The 21,134-nt window shown below is 42.1% G+C and overlaps 1 protein-coding gene across 1 annotated transcript; it reads left to right on the top strand.

The window, feature by feature from the left end:
• Nucleotides 1-13,625: 13,625 nt before the first annotated feature.
• On the top strand, nt 13,626-14,594 carry LOC310632805 (lysophosphatidic acid receptor 3-like; the record flags this gene model as incomplete). Its single annotated transcript, XM_083350235.1, has 1 exon — nt 13,626-14,594. One exon carries the CDS (start codon nt 13,626-13,628, stop codon nt 14,592-14,594), a length of 969 nt encoding a protein of 322 aa, XP_083206361.1.
• Between the last annotated feature and the right edge of the window lie 6,540 nt (nt 14,595-21,134).

Genomic DNA, 21,134 nt, shown 5'->3' with positions numbered 1-21,134 from the left:
TAGTCCTCAACTTACAACGGTTTGTTTAGTGCCGTTCAAAGTTACAAGGGCGCTGAAAAAAGATCCCTATGACCGTTTTTCAGTTGCTACTTTGCAACATCCCACTGATCACGGGATCAAACTTCAGACGCTTGCCCAGTGGCTCACATTTATGATGGTCACTTTTAGCGGCATAAATTTTGGGCTCAGTTGTGGTCATAAGTCGAGGACTACCTGTATCATTGAATACATGTGATCCTTGACTTACGACTGTTATCGAGCCCCAACTTTCCTTTCCTCAGCAAGTGCTTTCCCCCATTTTGCAAACTTTTCTTGCCACGGTTGTTAAGTGAAATCACTGTAGCTGTTATTTTAGCAACACGGTTGTTAAGTGAATCTGGCTTCCCCATTGACTTTGCTTGTCAGAAGGTCGCAAAAGGGGAACACGTGACCCTGGGACACTGCAACTAAATGGCATGGGTCCGGGTTACTTACGGGAGCATCTGCTGCCGGCGTCAACTTCCCTCCGTCCAGTGCGCTCCCACAGAGAGGGCCTCCTTAGGGTGCCTCTGATCAGAGAGTGTCGACTGGTGGCCCCCAGGGGGAGGGCGTTCTCTGTGGGCGCGCCAGACCTGTGGAACCGCTTGCCGGTGGAGCTCCGGACGGCTCCTGACCTTCGCTCCTTCCGACGTGACCTAAAAACATATTTATTTGAACAAGCGGGCCTGGTCTGATGGGTTTAGGGGTATTTTAACGTTTTGTATTAATCTATTGAATTGGGCTATTGTATTTAATATTTCTTTTAATTTGTATATATTGTATTTTATTGTATTGCCCTGTACACTGCCCTGAGTCCTTTGGGAGAAGGGCGGTATAAAAATTAAATTATTATTACTATTACTATTACTATTATTATTATTATTATTATTAGTAGTAGTAGTAGTAGTAGTAGTAGTAGTAGTAGTACATGCCAGTTGCCAAGCGTTTGAATTCTGATCATGTGACCACGGGAATGCTGCAATGGTTGTACATGTGAAAAACAGTCATGTGTCACTTTTTTCAGTGTCATTGTAATTTTGAGCGTTCACTAAATGAATGGATGTAAGTTGAGGACTACTTGTTTGCCAGGGGTTAAGCCGGAACTGAGAAAGTGTTTCTCTCAGTTACGTAAAGAGCAAACAACCCGATAAATTTGGCTTAATGGTTTACTTGTCTTTCAAGTATGCTGTCTGTGTCCAAAAACAAAATACATAAAATATGTTTCTGCAGAAAGTCAGGGCGGCTCCACAATTTGCCATTGCTGCTTTTGGGAATTGGAAAAGAAATAGCAAGGCAGGGATAGCGTTGTGGAATTGGCTGGTTTCGTTTCAAGAGAAAAAGAAACGTGTCAAGCGTTTCTCGGGAATACAGTTTAGTCCCACAAGATACAGCACACAACTACAGAAAGTGTGCTCTTTGCAGTTCTTTGGAAAAAAAACAGTGGCTCCCCCACATACAGAAAAAATGAAAAAAATTATTTATTTTAATTCCATTTATATCCCGCCCTTCTCCGAAGACTCAGGGCGGCTTACAAGCTTAGCAGTAGCCTTCATTCTATGTATATGCCTGCTTATTAGGGCTTTCACACACACACACCCAAGCGGCATTATTACAAAGTCAGCTTAATTGCCCCCAACAATCTGGGTCCTCATTTTACCTACCTCGGAAGGATGGAAGGCTGAGTCAACCTTGAGCCTGGTGGGATGCGAACCTGCACTAATTGCAGGCAGCTGGTGTTACTTAAGGAGGCATTAGCCCACTGCTCCACCAAGGCTCTAATGTTCTAACCATTTAGTCAATTTATACCAATGGTGGTCCTAAAGGAAAATTGGAAATGATTTCTTTATATTTTCCTCCCGCCCTCCCTCCCTCCGTTTCCCCATTCTTTCCTGCCTTTTTTTTCTTTCTATTCTTTCCTCCCTCCTTTCCTTCCATTTCCTTTTCCTTTCTATTCCTTTCTTCCTTCCTTCCTTCCCTCCCTCCCTCCCTCCTTCCCTCCCTCCCTCTCTCCCTCCCTCTCTCCCTTCCTTCCTTCCTTCCTTCCTTCCTTCCTTCCTTCCTTCCTTCCTTCCTTCCTTCCTTCCTTCCTTCCCTTTGTCCTATCTTAATTATTAGCATCTGTTAGTTTTTTATCTTTCCAGTTTACCACATTTTAGTAAAGTTATCATTAAAAAAGATGGGGAAGAAATGGAGGTAGTGACAGATTTTATTTTCCTGGGCTCCAAGATCACCGCAGATGGAGACTGCAGCCAAGAAATTAAAGACGCTTGCTCCTCGGGAGGAAAGCCATGGCAAATCTAGACAGCACACTAAAAAGCAGAGACATCACCCTGTCGACAAAAGTGCGTACAGTCAAGGCTATGGTCTTCCCAGTTGCAATGTATGGCTGTGAAAGTTGGACCATAAGAAAGGCTGAGCACCAAAGAATTCAGGCCTTTGAACTATGGTGCTGGAGAAGACTCCTGCGAGTCCCTAGGACTGCAAGGCGATCAAACCGGTCAGTCCTAGAGGAGATCAACCCTGACTGCTCTTTAGAAGGCCAGATCCTGAAGCTAAAACTCAAATCCTTTGGCCACCTAATGAGAAGGAAGGACTCACTGGAGAAGAGCCTAATGCTGGGAAAGGTTGAGGGCAAGAGAAGAAGGAGACGACAGAGAAGGAGGTGGCTGGATGGAGTCACTGAAGCAGTAGGCGTGAGCTTAAATGGACTCCAGAAGATGGTCGAGGACAGGAAGGCCTGGAGGAACATTGTCCATGGGGTCGCGATGGGTCGGACACGACTTCGCAACTAACAAGAACAAATAGACTTTGCTGACTTTTATGCGAATCTCTCCAGCTGTCTCTCTATCTATCTATTGCCTCCCAATTTTATAATGAAACCCTCAAGGGCGGAGGGAATGGATAGTCCGTCAATCGGTGTGAACTTGCACAGCCCACCCTTTTTCTGCAGAATTCAGAATTTCCGCTGAGCGTCAACAAAAAAAAAATGCTGGTGAGTTTTCGGTCAGATCAATTCCCCGCCCCATCTAGTTCATCTCTTATCTATTCTAGAGAAGTATTTCCTTTCCCACGTCCTCCCCATTACCTGTTTTTTTGGATGTTTTTCCAGCCTGTCCATCCCTGAACTTGGGACTTTTTGCATGTTTTTTTTAAAAGAAGTTTCTTGCTAAAATGGTTGTTTAAGTTTCATCTGATGTTTTTAAACCAGAAATAGTTGTTGCTGGTTTGGGGAAATCCATAAGAAAGAAATATAGGTAGTGCTCGATTTACCCCAGTTCATTTAGTGATTGTTCAATGTTACAATATCACTGAAAAATGCGACTTAGGAAGGCCTGGAGGAACGTTGTCCGTGGGGTCGCGATGGGTCGGACACGACTTCGCAACTAACAACAACATCAGAGCCTTGGTGGAGCAATGGGCTAATGCCTCCTTAAGTAACACCAGCTGCCTGCAATTAGTGCAGGTTCGCATCCCACCAGGCTCAAGGTTGACTCAGCCTTCCATCCTTCCGAGGTCGGTAAAATGAGGACCCAGATTGTTGGGGGCAATAAGCTGACTTTGTAATAATGCCGCTTGGGGTGTGTGTGAAAGCCCTAATAAGCAGGCATATACATAGAATGAAGGCTACTGCTAAGCTTGTAAGCCGCCCTGAGTCTTCGGAGAAGGGCGGGATATAAATGGAATTAAAATAAAATAAAAAATAAAAAAAATAAAAAAGAGAAGCAGTGTTCCCCTGAAAGAGAAAACTTCTCTCTGTCTCTCTCTCTCTCTCTCTCACACACACACACACATATACGCTGCTTTAGATAAATGCATCTGATCAGAATTTCATGCAAAAGCTTTGGAATACCGTTCAATAAGTCTCTTTTATAACACTGAATGGAAAGGGGGGGGGCAGGGGGAAAAATGGTGAAATACCCCAACCGCAGCTGTGTCTAACTTGTGACTTTTATCCAGCAATAACCGCAGAACAGGGAAATAAGGGAGAACTTTCAAGGCTACCGCATCAAAGTGATTTGCAAATGTCAAAGTGTTTATGTGCTTATCTCTGCCACAGTTAATTCATCATAGGCGATGAACTGTGCATCCTTTTACCAACTTTTATTTTTATGGAAATTTATTGCCCTGGTTGCCAGCAGGTTTATTCCCCAGAAATAGCCTTATCTCTCTGGATGGAGCCCTACGTTTGCTGTAGCCAGTTTGGTTTTACAGCTGGGAAGCCGAACTGGGTGATAAGGAAACACAAAAGGTGATTAATTTTTTTTTTAAAAAGGTAAGACCTGATGGTTAAAGTGTGTTAGCTTGCATTTCTGAAGACGGGGGTGGGGTATTCCTTTGAATTGGGGAAGGGTATCACCTCACTCAGATGCCTGCATGGAGAATTGGCGGTGGGCATGTGAATTCACAGAGTGTCTGGATGAAGGCTGCACAGAATTCTGCCCAGCTGCAGGATTCTTCCCATGCAGATAGTCCTCAGCGTGCAACCATTCACTTAGCAACTGTTCGAAGATGCAACGGTACTGAAAAAAGGGGACTTGCAACTCATCCTCAAATTTGCAACTGTTGCAGCATCCCCAGGGCTGCTTGATCAATATTTGGTTGCTTGGCAACTGGCATGGATGGTTGCGGCATCCTGGGGGTCGTGTGATCACCCATGTGGTCACCACAGCTGGCACCAGAATTTCCATTGCTAAGCAAGACAATTGTTAAGTAAGTTGCACCCAATTATATCCCGCTTCACAGAGCTTTACAACCCTCTCTAAGCGGTTTACAGAGTCAGCATATTTGCCCCCAACAATCTGGGTCCTCATTTAACCGACCTCAGAAGGATGGAAGGCTGAGTCCACCTTGAGCCAGTCAGGATCGAACTGCTGGCAGTGGGCAAAATTAGCCTGCAATACCACATTCTAACCACTGTGCCACCATGAGAAGGAAGGAAGGAAGGAGAAAAGGGAGGGAAAGAAGGAAAGGAAGGAAGGAAGCAATAGCAATAGCACTTAGACTTGTATAGTGCTTTACAGCCCTCTCTAAGCAGTTTACAGAGTCAACATATTTGCCCCCAACAATCTGGGTCCTCATTTAACCGACCTCAGAAGGATGGAAGGATGGGTCAACCTTGGGCCGGTCACGATTGAACTCCTAGTGGTAGACAGAGTTAGCCTACAATATTGTATTCTAACCACTGTACCACCATGGCAAGGAAGGAAGGAAGGAAGGAAGGAAGGAAGGAAGGAAGGAAGGAAGGAAGGAAGGAAGGAAGGAAGGAAGGAAGGAAGGAGAAATGGGGGGAGAGAAAAACGGAAGGAGGGAAGGAAAGAAGGAAGGAAGGGAAAAAGAGGGAGAAAAAGAAGGAAGAGAAGGAAGGAAGAATAACAATAGCCCTTAGACTTATATACCGCTTCACAGTGCTTCACAGCCTTCTCTAAGCAGTTTACAGAGTCAGCGTATGGCCCCCAGCAATCTGGGTCTTCATTTTACTGACCTCGGAAGGATGGAAGGATGGGTCAACCTTGAGATGGTGAGATTCGAACTGCTGAACTGCTGGCAGCCGGCAGTCAGCAAAAGTAGCCTGCAGCATTGCATTCTAACCGCTTGGCCACCATGGTTCTTTATAACCTTTTTGCCATAGTTGTTAAGTGAATCGCTACAGTCCTTAAGACAATCACATCTTTGTTAAGCCAATTGGGGTTTTATTTATACAGGGACAAATATAATTTTTTTTTAAATTTGTTTTTAACTTTTGTATCTTGGTTTTCAATTACCCTGTAAACCGCCCTGAGTCCTTTAGGAAAGGGCGGTATATAAATGTAATAAAATAAATAAATAAATAAATAAATCCATCTTCCCCCATTGACTTTGTTTGCGAGAAGCCAGTGGATAGCCCCCAAATGACGATCACATCCCCCCAGGATTGCTGCTACCATCGTGTGGGAAGTCAGCCCGCCCCCCCAGGAAAGGAAATATTAAGAGGGCAGAATATTATATTTCCTCAAAGGATCTTAAAGAGGCAGAAAAGCAGTTTTTCTTAATAGCCCCAACTCTCCTTCCCCCAAGCAGAAACCAGCTCTGTAGAAATGCAGATGTGATAATCCATTCAGGAAGGTTGTAGCCCTCCAGCTAGAAGCTTAGGAAGACAAAGACCCTTAAGACCCTGAGTCCTTCGGGAGAAGGGTGGTATACAAATATAATAAACTTAAACTTAAACTTAAAATCTACATACCCCACCCAAACTCTAAGGATTAACCCACAGGTGCCAAAGAGCACACTTAAACTCAGGTCAAAGTTCATACCACAGGAACAGTTCCAAACAAAAGGCTCCTGAGGGTATAAAAACCCACTCCTTACATGTGCTCGCTCTCTTTTCTTCCACACACACACATGTGTATGTGTATGTGCGTGCACATGTGTGTGTGTATGTATATGTACATGTATATGTATAATTGCAAGTATTACAGGCAAACTCTGCCCACAGCTTGGAGTTCGATTCTGATAGGGCTCAAAGTTGACTCAGCCTTCCATCCTTCCAAGATCAATAAAATGAGGACCCAGATTGTTGGGGACCATATGCTGATTCTGTAAGCCAGGGGTCTTCAAACTTGGCCCTTTTGTGACTTGTGGACTTCAACTCCTAGAATTCCTCAGCCAGGCATGCTGGCTGAGGAATTCTGGGAGTTGAAGTTCACAAGTCATAAAAGGGCCAAGTTTGAAGACCCCTGCTGTAAGCCATTTAGAGAGGATTGTGAAACACTGTGAAGCAGTATACAAGTCTGAGTGGGCTTGCTGTTGCTAAATAATAATAATAATAATAATAATAATAATAATAATAATAATAATAATAATAATAATAATAATAATAATAATAATAATAATAATAATAATAATAATAATAATTAGTAGTAGTAGTAGTAGTAGTAGTAGTTGGAAGGGACCTTGGAGGTCATCTAGTCCAACCCCCTGCTCAGGCAGGAAACCCTATACCATTTCAGACAAATACAAGCGGGTTAACAAGCGTCTGAGTTCTGATCATCTGTAAGGATGCTGTGACTGTTGTAAGTGTGAGACCAGTCATAAGTCAGTGCTGTTTTTTAACTTTGAATGGTTGCTAAACAAATGGTTGAAAGTCAAGGACAACATTCCGATTTCACCCTCTTGATTTTGTTTAGTTATTTTATGATTTAGGTGGTTTTATTGTAAATTTTAATTGTTTTATTGTGTACTTCCCAGAGTCAACTTGTGTGAGATGGAAAGCTTTATTAAATGAGCAAACTTTATTTTTAAAGTTTTATACAGTTTGGTGCCTGTTTCTCCCAACACGCATTTCGGTTGGGTGTGTTGCTCAATAAATCAGCTAATGGGAGAACGCCCAAATCTTGCAGACTCATTCCTATCTTGACAACCTGGTTGATTTGTTATTCTCATGAAGTTCTATTCCTCTTTTTTTTTAAAAAAATGTGGGATGAATTAAAGTCAAGAAGTGAGGTCCTTGATGCTCTCTGAGATTGGTTGTTTACTTGCAGACATTTCATGACCCAACTAGGTAACTTCAGCAGTGCTAGAAGGGAGTGGGTTTGTGAGGAGGAGGAGGAGGAGGAGGAGGAGGAGGAGGAGGAGGAGGAGGAGGAGGAGGAGGAGGAGGAGGAGGAGGAGGACTGGGAAGACCTTGATGCTCTCTGAGCTTGGTTGTTTACTTGCAGACATTTCATGACCCAACTAGGTAACTTCATCAGTGCAAGAAATGGGGTTGTTTATATACCGGGGCTTGCCCTATCAATGTTGGTGGGAGTGTTCTTGGTGGTTCCTTGATTAGGCTGTTGTTTACTGTTAGTTTGTCTGTGTTGTTAGCTCTTTCTTGGAGTATTGTTTACTGTTTGATTGTTGATCTATACTGCTCAAAAAAATAAAGGGAACACTTAAACAACACAATGTACTGTATTTAATAGTAGGATGTCTTATCTTGTGTTCCCTTTATTTTTATTTTTTTGAGCAGTATAGTATTAACCTTGGTGTTAATCTCCGCTTACCTCCAGGGGTGAAAAGGAGCTAGGCCTCTTTAAGGAAAAGGTAGAAGAGTCCTGATCAGAAAAAGGAAAGGAGGCGAAGTTCTGGCGCAGGAATGCAAGCTAATTTGAGGGATAATCCACATGAGCTCCATTTCCAACTGTCTTGTTGGCCATCGTTCACTCCCTAGAGACTAAAATGGATGATCTGAAACTTGAGCTGGCCACGAACAAGGAGTGTATATTGGAGGTGGTGGCCCTTTGAGAGCTGTATGCAACGAAATTTCTTTCTGATGTATGCCGATTGGTGTACATTCAAAGTGACAATAAGGTTGTTGTTGTTGCTATCTGGGTGTTGATTGCTGGTGAAGAGATGACAGGGCCACCCCTTCTAGCACTGATGATGTTACATAGTTGGGTCTTGAAATGTCTGCAAGAAATCAGCCAAGCTCAAAGAGTACCAGGAACCCCACAGAGAAATTTTAATTGTGGACTTCCAAGGATGTTTGCAGGAGAAAACTCAAAACTACACCATGACAAGAATGACGTTCCCCTTACAATCTGGAAAATGTTGACCTTCCTCATACTCTGGTATGTTGCGACATCACGGGATCCACCTACAGGCCACTTTCTACTCCACAAAATCCTAGTGTCCAAGTCTAATCTTTCTTTCTTGACCTTTGGAAGCAGAATCTGCTTTTCCTGAAGCAACCAAGAATCGAAAGGTCACGTCCTTCAAAGAAGGACGTGGGTTTTTTTTAGATGTCAGTGCTGATCATCGTCTTTTAAGGACTGTGTGTGTCACCTCTGGGTGGACTTTCCTCCTATTGGCAAAGGACATCCTGGTTTTCAGCAAGCCCACTTCTTGGCTGAAGAGCGTTTCCTTTCACACTCCAACTGCAGTGTCAGTTTTATTTCCCCAAATAGCCATTGCAGCGGTCAAATCCTTTGATAACTGAATGAAGTCACGTAAAAGAAGCTGTTGCCAAGAACTAAGCAGTAAACCACCAGCTGTTCCGTGTATTTTTATGGCATGTCTGCTCTGGAGTGACAGGATGATTGTGACTTTGATAGTTGATCTATCTTTCCTGGGAAAAAATGTAACGTTTCCTTGGCAGTCCCAGTTGTAACAGACGGAAAAGAATCCCAAAGGTGCTTTTTCATGAGGGATTTCCTACTGGTCTCCCATCCAAATATACATCAACTTTCTTAGATCAGCCAAATTAAATAGGTGGTGCCACCTGCTGGTCCAATACAAGCATAATCTTTTATTGGATTGTTATACAGCAGGGATGTCAAACTCAATTTCACTGAGGGCCGCATCAGCATTGCGGTTGCCCTCAAGGGGCCGGGTGGGTATGGCCTGGGTGGGTGTGGCCTACTGGGTGGGCGTGGCTAGAGTGCGTATGGCCTACTGGGTGGGTGTGGCCAGCTCTACATCATTCGCATCAAGGGTGCCTATGGGGGCCTGGGCAGGAGTGGGACAGATCTGAGGGTCTCTGGCGGAAGGAGGGTCTCTGGGCCAGGGCCAAGGCAGTGGGGGCCGTTCCCTCACTGTTTCCAGGATGGCTTCGCGGGCTGCATGAAACCACTTCGCGGGCCGGATCCGGCCCCCGGGCCTTGTGTTTGACATGTCTGTTATACAGTATGCCACTCAAGAGTCACAGGTAATCCTCGACTTACAACAGTTCATTTAGTGACTGTTCAAAGTTACAACGGCACTGAATAAAGTGACTTATGACCGTTTTTCACCTTACAACCATCGCAGCATCCTCATGGTCACGTGACTTACATTCAGATGCTGAATGTATGACGGTTGCAGTGTCCCAGGGCCACGTGATCACATTTTGCGACCTTCTGACAAGCAAAGTCAATGGGGGAAGTCAGATTCACTTAACAACCAGGTTACTAACTGAACGACTGCAGTGATTCGCTTAACAAATGTGGCAAAAAAAGTCATAAAATGGGGGCAAAACTCACTTAACAAATGTCTCACTTAGCAACATAAATTGCGGGCTCAGTTGTGGTTGTAAGTTGAGGACTACCTGCACTGTGAGATAGAAACATAGAAATATAGAAAGCTAATGGCAGAAAAAAGACCCAGTGGTCCATCAGGTCTGCCCTTTGAGTTTTTTGTGTGTCTCTTTTTGTTTTCTTGAGCAGTCACATATATTTTATTAAGACATTAAAAAAATAAAATAAAATAACAATGTTGCTCCCATGAGTGGCTACTCAGTTGAACTTTCCAAAGGGCTACAAGATTTACATTGCTGGAAGTTTTTAAAAAGAGACTGGACAATCACCTGTCTGAGATGGTATAGGTCCTCCTGCTTGAGCAGGGGGCTGGACTAGAAGACCTCCAAGGTCCCTTCCAGCTCTTGTTCTGTTCTGTTCTCTTCCGTTCCATTCCGTATTCTATTCTATTCTATTCTATTCTATTCTATTCTATTCTATTCTATTCTATTCTATTCTATTCTATTCTATTCTATTCTATTCTATTCTATTCTATTCTATTCTATTCCATTCCATTCCATTCCATTCTCTGTTCTATTCTATTCTATTCTATTCTATTCTATTCTATTCTATTCTATTCTATTCTATTCTATTCTATTCTATTCTATTCTATTCTATTCTATTCCCGATATTGGCCAGATTCCATGTAGGACTTTGTAGGTATTTTAGATTACCCCCAACATCATTGACTGTCATAAGCTAAGTTGAAGCTAATCATAACAATCAAAGGCAGAGAAGGTAGGACAAACAGGCAGAAGACTGGCAGGATGCATCCATGAACACCAGCTGGCAATCAAAAGGCAGGATGAAAATTCTTCAATTTCACAACATATAGGCTGATTTAATTATAGTATCAATTGGGAAAATGTGACCACCCTAGACCAGGCCAAGTCCATAAATGCCAGGGAATTTCTAGAAGCCTGGCACTCTGACAAATCAGCCATCAATAGGCACATAGACATGTGAGAGGGATCTAGTGGGCAATCACTTAAATAGGAGCCAGCCGTGTGCTGCAGCTGCCAAAAATGCCAACGCAGTGCTAGGCTGCATTAACAGAGGGATAGAATCAAGATCATGTGAAGTACTAATACCACTTTACAATGTCTTGGTAAGGCCACACCTGGAATACTGCATCCAGCTTTGGTCACCACGATGTAAAAAAAGATGTTGAGACTCTAGAAAGAGTGCAGAGAAGAGCAACAAAGATGATTGGGAGACTGGAGGCTAAAACATATAGGGAACGGTTGCTGGAATTGGGTATGTGTAGTTTAATGAACAGAAGGACGAGGGGGGACATGATAGCAGTGTTCCAATATCTCAGGGGCTGCCACAAAGAAGAGGGAGTCAAGCTATTCTCCAAAGCACCCGAAAGCAGGAGAAGAAGCAACGGATGGAAACTAGTCAAGGAGAGAAGCAACCTAGAAGTAAGGAGAAACTTCCTGACAGTTAGAACAATTAACCAGTGGAACAACCTGCCTCCAGAAGCGGTGAATGCTCCAACACTGGAAGTTTTAAAGAAGAGACTGGACAGCCATTTGTCCAGGGTTTCCTGCCTGAGCAGGGGGTTGGACTAGATGACCTCCATAGTCTCTTTCAACATCATCATCATCATCGTTGTTGTTGTTGTTGTTGTTGTTGTTGTTGTCATTGTTGTTGTCGTTGTCGTCATCATCATCATTGCCTGATACCTTAACTACTAGACTAAACTGGCTAAATGTGCCTGTTTGCAAATTTTCTTTTTAACTGTCCAGGAGATTCCATTAGAATTTTTTATTACCTGGACAGGAAGAAGACTTAACAGCCCTAGCAACTGACAGTTCCTTAAGTGGTTGCTTCCTTCCCCGCCCCCTTTTGTCTGAAATGATATAAGGTTTCCTGCCTGAGCAGGGGGTTGGACTAGATGACTTCCAAGGCCCCTTCCAACTATTATTATTTATTTATTTATTTATTTATTTATTTATTTATTTATTTATTTATTTATTTATTTATTTATTTATTTATTTGATTTATATACCGCCCTTCTCCTGAAGGACTCAGGGCGGTGTACAGGGCAATAAAATAAGAATACATTAGTTAAATAATTTTAAAACCCAAATCCATTTATTATTATTATTATTATTATTATTATTATTATTATTATTATTGTTGTTGTTATTATTATTATTATCATTATCATCATCATCATCATCATCATCATCATCATCATAGACTTATGCAGAAGAGACAATCAACCAGCCCCAAAGAGAAAAAGACTCCAGCACCTCTCCACCAGTAATCAGCACCCAGATCAGCATAGATTAACTCCAAGGTCACCTTCAGATGAACCATGAAGGAAGCAATACCCCCAATCGAGAAACTTCCAAAGAGCCATTAGTAAACAGTCCAACCGAAGAATCCCTAAGACCCATCTAGACAGGCAAGACGCAAGAATATCAATCGACAGCAAATAGCACACCTTACTAGCACTGATGATGTAACCTAGTTAGGGTAATGAAACGTCTGCAAGAAACCAAACAAGCTCAGAGGGCACCAAGGACCCCTCATGTCCACCCTGAGCTACAAATATTCTCCTTCATTGAAGGTAGAGATGTCCAGCCTTGGCAACCTTAAGACTGGTGGACTTCAGTTCCCAGAATTCCCCAGCCAGCGTGAAGTCCACCAGACTCAAAGTCGCCAACGTTGGACAGCCTTGATCTAAGGGACATCAGCTTGGTGACAGCTGAAAGTACGGAAGGAATGGAAATATCTCTGTTTGCTTTTCATTAGCCATATTTGTCCTTTAATTAATGTCATTCCTGTGTAGGCAGCTCCACCAGGCAGAGAGATTAGCTAGAACTTATTGGATACCTTTGCTACGTGAGATCAACCTAGCAACCTTGGAGTAAGGAGCTGATAGCCCTCCTGATTAGACGTCTGGGAGTTAACGTTTAACTCACTGTTTGGGTGATAACAAGGAAAACAGGAATGCATAATGTTGAGTCTTCTCTCCTTGGATCAGCAGGACAGGAGGTCATTGTGCCCACTACCGTCGTGCTGCAGAATAGGAGACGAAAAAGAGGCTGTTGCACCAGACACAGAATCATAGGGTCAGAAGGGACCTTGGAGGTCTTCTAGTCCAACCTCCTGCTTATACCATACTGGACAAATGGCTGTTCAATCTCTTCTTGAAAACTTCCAGGGATGAAGCATCCACAACCTCTGAAGGCAGGTCATTTCACTGATAGATTGTTTTCACTGTCAGGAAACTTCTCCTTAGTTCCAGACTGGATATCTCTTTAATGATCTTCCACCCATCTTCTCTTGCTCTAAGGTGCTTTGGAGAATCTTCAAATCTTCAATTTCATCTACGTCTTCAGCTGGGTGAGTTGTGGTCCCGTATGACGAACAAGGACCACGGCTTGGAATATGTTCAACGGCAGTAAGGATCCCAGCTCTTCAATCAGAAAAGTTTCCTTCCAAGGTCCAGATAGCGCATGAATAAGAATCTGTGGGTCTCCTGATCTCGCTTTTGACCTGGGTTCTTGGCTTCCGCCTTCCATTCTGACATCTTCCTTCTCAGCTTCAATGGTGGCCTAAGGCTCAGGGCTGATCCTCACCATGATCCGAAAGCATGATTGTTTATACAACATCACTGCTCCCGTATGGAACATCCACCTGGTGCTGGCATTGGGCATCCCTCAACTTGTCATCACCTTTATCTCAGCCATCTTCAACTCTGGCGTGGTTCTTGGGGTGGTGTTCTCCAAGGACTTGCACAAACCCATCTTCATCCTTTTCTGCAACTTGGCCATCTCTGACTTCCTCTGTGGCTCTTCGGGCTTCTGGATTGCCATGCTGTTCATCACAGACCCTCAAAGCACCGTCGTGGGGTCCAAGCAACTCCTCAGAGCTTACGCCTTCTATGCCATGTCAATCCTGGCCACCATTTATAACTTAGTCATCATTGGGATCGAACGCTACTTGGCTGTATCCAGATGCTTAAGGATGAGATACCGAATTACCAGGAACCAGATTTTGAGTACCACGTTGGTTATCTGGGCGTGTGCTTTCTCCTTGGGTTTCATGCCTCTCATGGGGTGGAACTGCTTGGAGAAGGATAAAATTTCTGCCTTGTACAGTCCATTGTGCATGGACTACCTCACCTTCATCACCATTCCTCACTGTCTAGTGGTGCTAGTTCTACCGCTCTTCACTTATGCAAACATCATCATCTTTTTGAGGAAACACAAAGGAACTATGGAAACCCTAGGACAGTGCCAGGCTACCTACCGTCTAGCTGAAGTCCAAGTGGCCAGAACCAGTGTATTGATCTGGGTTTTAGCTTTGTTTTCCTACGCGCCTTTCTTCGTCGGGGTGGTGTTTGATTCAGCCACTCAACAGTGTCCCAGTGAGCATTCTCGAGCTATCTATATCTTCAGAAACCTCACGGTGATGATGATCACCATTAACTCACTGGGAGATCCCATCATATATTCTCTGAATATGAAGAAGCTGGGACACAAGCTCAGGTTTCTAAAACTTCCTTCCAATAACCGCATTCAAGTACAAGCCATTGAACAGACCTAATTTGGGGTGACTCTCTGGACCTGTGAATGTCCATCTCTTGTGAATTATCAACAACCGTTTTGATAGATGGTGCTGTCCTTTACAGGTCTGCTCAGAAATAAATCCCATTTTTTAAGTCCAATGGGGCTTACTCCAAAGTAATAGATTGGAAAGGGAGTGGGTGGAAGACATGTAAAACTTCGTACAAAGGAGCATGACAGAATACAGGTAGTCCTCAAGTCACAACCATTTGTTTAGTGACCATTCAGGGTTACACCATCATAAAAAAGTGACTTATGGCCAGTCCTCATACTTACGACCATCGTTGCATCCCCATGATAAATTGGAAGATTTACAATTGGCATGTAATAGCAATGTTTGCTGCAGCTTCCTGGGGTTATTTTCCAATAAGCAAAGTCAATGGGGGAAACCAGATTCACTTAACAACTGTATTCACTTAACAGCTGCAGTGATATGTTTAATAACCATGGCAAAAAAGATCATAAAATCAGGCATGACTCATTTAAGAATTGGAGATTTTTAGGAAGAGGCTAGACAGTCACTTGTCTGAGATGCCATAAGTTCTCCTGTTTAAGCGGGGGCTGGACTAGAAGACCTCCAAGGTCCCTTCCAGCTCTATTCTGTTCTGTTCTGTTCTGTGCTGCTCTGCTCTCTCCTGTTCTGCTCTGCTCTGTTCTGTTCTATTATTAATTGCCTTGTTTAGCAATGGAAATTTTGGTCCTGATTGTGGTTGTAGGTCAAGGGCTATTTTTTATGACATCTCTGTGTGTGTGTGTGTCTCTCTCAGATCTTTCGGGAAGTACCTATCAATCTGATTTATTCTGATTGAGTTTGTAGTCCTCCCTTTCTTTAAATAAGATGATTAAAGATAAAAATGGTTGATTTTCGATGGGTTCTGAATGCAGATTTACAATACAGTTATTGTACAGTTACCCAATTTCAGCACCTGAAGGGGCGGACAGTTCCCCGGCAATAGAAAACGGGAATGACTAAAATTGCTTTAAAACTTAAATCTCAGGGGCAATCAAAGAAACACAGTACAAATTCAGGTTGAAAATTCAAGATTTTAATGTTAATTACTTTAAAACTTAAATCTCGGGGGCAGTCAAGGAAATACAGTATAAATTCAGGATGAAAATTCAAGATTTTAATGTTAATTGCTTTAAAACTTAAATCTCGGGGGCAGTCAAGGAAATACAGTACAAATTCAGGATGAAAATTCAAGATTTTAATGTTAATTGCTTTAAAACTTAAATCTCGGGGGCAGTCAAGGAAATACAGTACAAATTCAGGTTGAAAATTCAAGATTTTAATGTTAATTGCTTTAAAACTTAAATCTCGGGGGCAGTCAAGGAAATACAGTACAAATTCAGGATGAAAATTCAAGATTTTAATGTGAACTTCCTCCGCAATGAATTATTAATCAGAATAATTCTCTGATGACTACAAAAGCTTGCTTTATTCTTTTGCCTCTTCCTACAGTAAGTATGTTACACTTGGCTTTAAAAAGATCGTTGTATTGGTGGTTATTTTCCATCAATTATATCTGTTTACTCAACTAAATTGCCTGTATGATGGATCTCAGCCAGATAGCGCCTCTAATGATGAGTTATGACCTACAAAAGCTTACCCAATAATTACCTTTGCTGTGCCCCAAAATTGATTGCTGACATCTGAGAAAAACGGCTTGGATTGGCATCCAGTGGTGAACATTGGAGGAAAAGACAAGATTTTTAAAAAAATAAGATTTAAATTTAAAACAGGTAACATTCACAAAACAATGCTTGACCTGGATTTAGAAATATAAATATTGTTTTATGCACGTTCGTGAACTCAAGAAATCAGGAAATGTGCATAGTGTGTTTTTATAAATTAATAAAAAGGCTTTGCTGGAGGCTGCATATTGCACCTCTGTATGATCCTCCATTCCTTTCTCATTTTTGGGGCTGCCTAATGCATCTCTGTATGATCCACCATTCTGTTCTCCTTTCTTTGGCTATTATTGTTTATTGATCGTGCTAATAATTGTGCCCCTATCTTGCATGGATTGTGACTGGCTCCCTTCGTTGTGACTGTGGGAGAACACTAAGAGGAAAAAAACTCATGCTGTGCAGTCCTCTATACAACTACTCCGAAGGAAATGCCATTCCGTGGGACCCACTGTGTGATAGGATTGTTTCGGACGGTATCAGAGACATCAGAATGGAACTGACACTTCCTACCACAAGGCAATCTTCTTCTAACATTGGAGCTCCGAACAGGGGTGTCCAGAGAGGGCAAAAAAGTCAAGATGGCAGTTGCAGCTGCCACACAGAGACATGGGGCAGAAGACCCAGCTGATGACTTTTGAATTTTGGCATCTTCCTGCAAGTTCCTTTGAACTGATCTCCAGATTTCAGCTGTTTCTCTGGGCAGATTTCATTTTATTTTGATTTATACCTGCCCATATTGCTATCCGGAACTGACAGCCAGAGGAACGCGAAGGAATTAAGTTTCCCTCTGTGGAGAGAGGAAAAAAGAGAGAGAATAGTTGTTTAGTGCTGGGGAAGGAGAAAGGGTGACAAAAAGACTCAGAACGGCCCCGACTTGATTGTATTATTCTTCAAAAGGGTAATGAAGATTTGGATTAAGCTTTCGAGATTCTGCAAACAGAGAAAATGAAAGAAGCGTTCTTGGAATCCTTGAGGTGTCTGTTTTCTGACCTGGCCTACCTCAAAGGGCTGGCAGGTAAGCACCAACAAATCTGCAAGAAAGAGACCTATCAAGCCGGATCGCGCTCGGCTGTGCAGGCTGCCGAAAGGCGGGGACTCGGGGTTGCAGCTTCTGGCGTGCCGTTCGCAGAGTCTGACCTGGACGAGCGCGTCGTGGGGACGCAGCTCTTGCGTGTACTCCAAAGGGTGGGTGGAAGCCCCCTTTGGGCTTTAAAAGGGCCGGCTTTGCACCCTGCATCAGACGGGGCTAAATCGGGCTTGTGTTGTACGCGGGACTCCCGCGTGTTGTGAAAACGCAGCCCGACTCCTCGCATCTTGCGGAGGCAAACAACAAAGTAATCCTCCTTCCTCTTCTTCCTCCTCCTCCTCCTCCTCCTCTTCCCCTCCTCTTCCTCCTCCCTTATTCTCCTTTCCCCTCCTTTAATGAACTAACTTTGTCTTTTTGCGCTTCTCACAGAAGAAAAGGTTTGGGTGTCTTTCTGTCAACGGATGCCCTCTGGATGCCCCCTCCCCATTGTGTAAATACCCCTTCGCTTCTTGGCGCTGCTTGTCTCCAGCTTGGCTAATTACGTCTGATTCCCGTCCACGGGGATTACAAGATTAGTTCCTTGTGATTCACTGTTTGAAATCCAAACTTTTTATATTCGGTGGGTGGTGGGTGGGGTTCTTTTTCCTTTTTAAAAAAATGTTGGCTGTTTATTTTTATTATTATTATTATTATTATTATTATTATTATTATTATTATTATTATTATTATTATTATTATTATTATTATTTTAAGAATAGATTCTCCTGAAATCTCTTCCCTGTCTTTTCAAGCAGTTTTTTATGTCCATCCCCATTTTTTTAAAAAAAAAAACACCCACAAACAAAATGCTTATTTCTGCATTTCAGCCAGATTCAAAATCCTGCCAGCTTCGGGAGGTGCCTGGGAATTTTCCGGGGCTGCTTGGAGTACCACATGTTGTGTCAACTTATTACAGGTAGTCCTCAACTTATGATGTTTCCTTTAGTGACTGAAGTTACAACGGCACTGAAAACAGGTGACTTCTGACCAGTTTTAACACTTGGGACCATTGCAGCATCCGCATGATCATGAGATCACATTTTGTGACCTGATAAGCATAATAATAATAATAATAGTAATAATAATAATAATAATAGTAATAATAATAATAATAATAATAATAATAATATAGTAATAATAGTAATAATAGTAATAATAATAATAATAATAATAATAATTAATAATAATAATAATAATAATAATAACAACAACAACAACAACAACAACAACAATAATAATAATAATAATAATAATAATAATAATAATAATAATTTATTTATTATTTAAACTTGTATACCGCCCTATTCCCGTAGGACTCAGGGCGGTTTACAGGGAAAAATTAAAAATACATAACATACAAAATTAAAATTGATTAAAACTAAAATTAAATTAAGTCCCTGAATTTAAACTAAAAACCCCATTAATAAATAATTAAAACCCCTCAGTCTGGGCCAGACAGCTCAAAAAGCCAAGTTTTCAAATCCCTGCGAAATGAGCGAAGGTCGGGGGTGGTCCTAAGCTCCGTGGGAAGATGGTTCCAAAGGGCCGGCGCGCCCATAGAGATAGTAATAATAATAATAATATAGTAATAATAATTAATAATAATAATAATATAGTAATAATAATAGTAATAATAATAGTGATAATAATAGTAATAATAATAATGATAGAAGAAGAAGAAGAAGAAGAAGAAGAAGAAGAAGAAGAAGAAGAAGAAGAAGAAGAAGAAGAAGAAGAAGAAGAAGAAGAAGAAATTATGAAATACCACGACCTAGCCATCAAAACTATAATTATGGATGAAACGTGTAACAGTGATACCCATTGTCATCGGGCACTGGGAAATATGTCCCAAAACTTTGCAAAATACATCAAGAAATTCCAGCTTCCTGCAATAACTCCAGCAAAGCTACAAAAAACTGCACTTCTGGGAACATCTTACATTTTAAGGAGGCACCTGGTTGATACCTAGGATGCTGGCAGCAGCCCGTGTCAATCATTAGTGCCAGTCAGTTTGAATGTTCAGTTGGCAGAGGTTCATGTTTAATGAATAAAAGTTTTATAATAATAATAATAAAGTTGGAAGGGACCTTGGAGGTCATCTAGCCCAACCTCCTGATCAGGCAGGAAACCTCATACCGTTTCAGACAAATCAATAAGGGAAGCCAGACTCACCCAGCCACCTTGCTTATAACTTAATAACTGCAGTGATTCACTTAACAACTGTGGCAAGAAAGTTCATAACATGGGGCAAAACTCACTTAACAACTGCCTCGCATAACAACGGAAATATTGGGTTGCGCTCGTAGGTTGAGCACTACTTGTAAAGGAAAATAAAGCAAGGAAGAACAAAAAGCAAGCAAGAGCAAAAAAAATCTTTTGCATCTCGGGTGCAACTGGATACGCGTGCATATTGGCATAGATATTTCTCCTTATCTCTTATAGAGAAAAGCAAACATTTTAAATATCCCGATTCAACATTTCTACCCAGAACACGTCGTATAAATGATGTTAATGGGTATAAGAAACATGGTTCATTTTGCTGATCGATGCGGATCAGTCCTGAATAAAATTTATCTTTCATTATAAGGCGGTTACATATTTTGTCTACTGTGTAATTTTTCCTTCAGCCGAAACAGTTTTCCACGGTTTTAAACATCACCGGAGCCAATTAAATAATTCATTTTGCAGCGTTGGGAGACCCTTCTCCCTGCCAGCTAGAAAGAGGAATTAAACAGATTTTATGGCTGTGCCTTAAGAAAGGCGGACAATAAATAAATTAGCAGCAGGATTTATTATCTGCCCTTTCAGGAGAGCCAACATTATTTAAAGTGCAGAAAAGAGGTAAGAAAGAGGATAAGCAAAAGAGAAATGCGATAACAGAAAGGAAATACAGTTAGTCCATGACTCGCACCCACAATTGAGCCCCCAATTTCCGTCGCTAAGCAAGGCAGTCGTTAAGTGAGCTTTGCCCCATTTTACGAATTGTTTTGCCATGGTTGTTAAGTGAATCATGTGATCGTTAAGCGAATCTGATTCCTCCCCCCCTTGAATTAATTTTAATTTTAATTTTTAATTTTAATTCCATTTATATCCCGCCCTTCTCCGAAGACTCAGGGCGGCTTACAAGCTTAGCAGTAGCCTTCATTCTATGTATATGCCTGCTTATTAGGGCTTTCACACACACCCCAAGCGGCATTATTACAAAGTCAGCTTATTGCCCCCAACAATCTGGGTCCTCATTTTACCTACCTCGGAAGGATGGAAGGCTGAGTCAACCTTGAGCCTGGTGGGACTCGAACCTGCACTAATTGCAGGCAGCTGGTGTTACTTAAGGAGGCATTAGCCCACTGCCTCCACCAAGACTCATTAGCTAATGAATTAGCTAATTAGCTAATGTGATTAATTAGACTAATTTTATTGGGCATCTAAACAATTACTCTTGGAATACTGTGCACAGTTCTGGTCACCCCAATACAAAAAAGTTGTTGAGACCTTTGCAAAGTGTGCAGAGAAGAGCAACAAAGACAATGAGGGGGTCTGGAGGCTTAACTGTGTGGTGAACAGTTAAGGGAACTAGTTATAGCTGGTCTAATGAAGAGAAGGACAAGGGGTGACATGATAGCCGTTTTCCAGTACTTGAGGGGCTGTGACAAAGAAGAGAGGGTCAACCTATTCTCCAAAACACCTGAAGGCAGGACAAGAAGCAACTGATGGAAGATTGTCAGAGCAAGATCCAACCGGGAAATAAGGAGAAACCTCCTG

This window comes from Vipera ursinii (genome assembly GCF_947247035.1).
Source record: "Vipera ursinii genome assembly, chromosome: 1".
Lineage (NCBI taxonomy): Eukaryota > Metazoa > Chordata > Lepidosauria > Squamata > Viperidae > Vipera > Vipera ursinii.
Note: the sequence above shows the minus strand (reverse complement) of the source record. Positions and strands in the feature narration are given on the sequence as shown.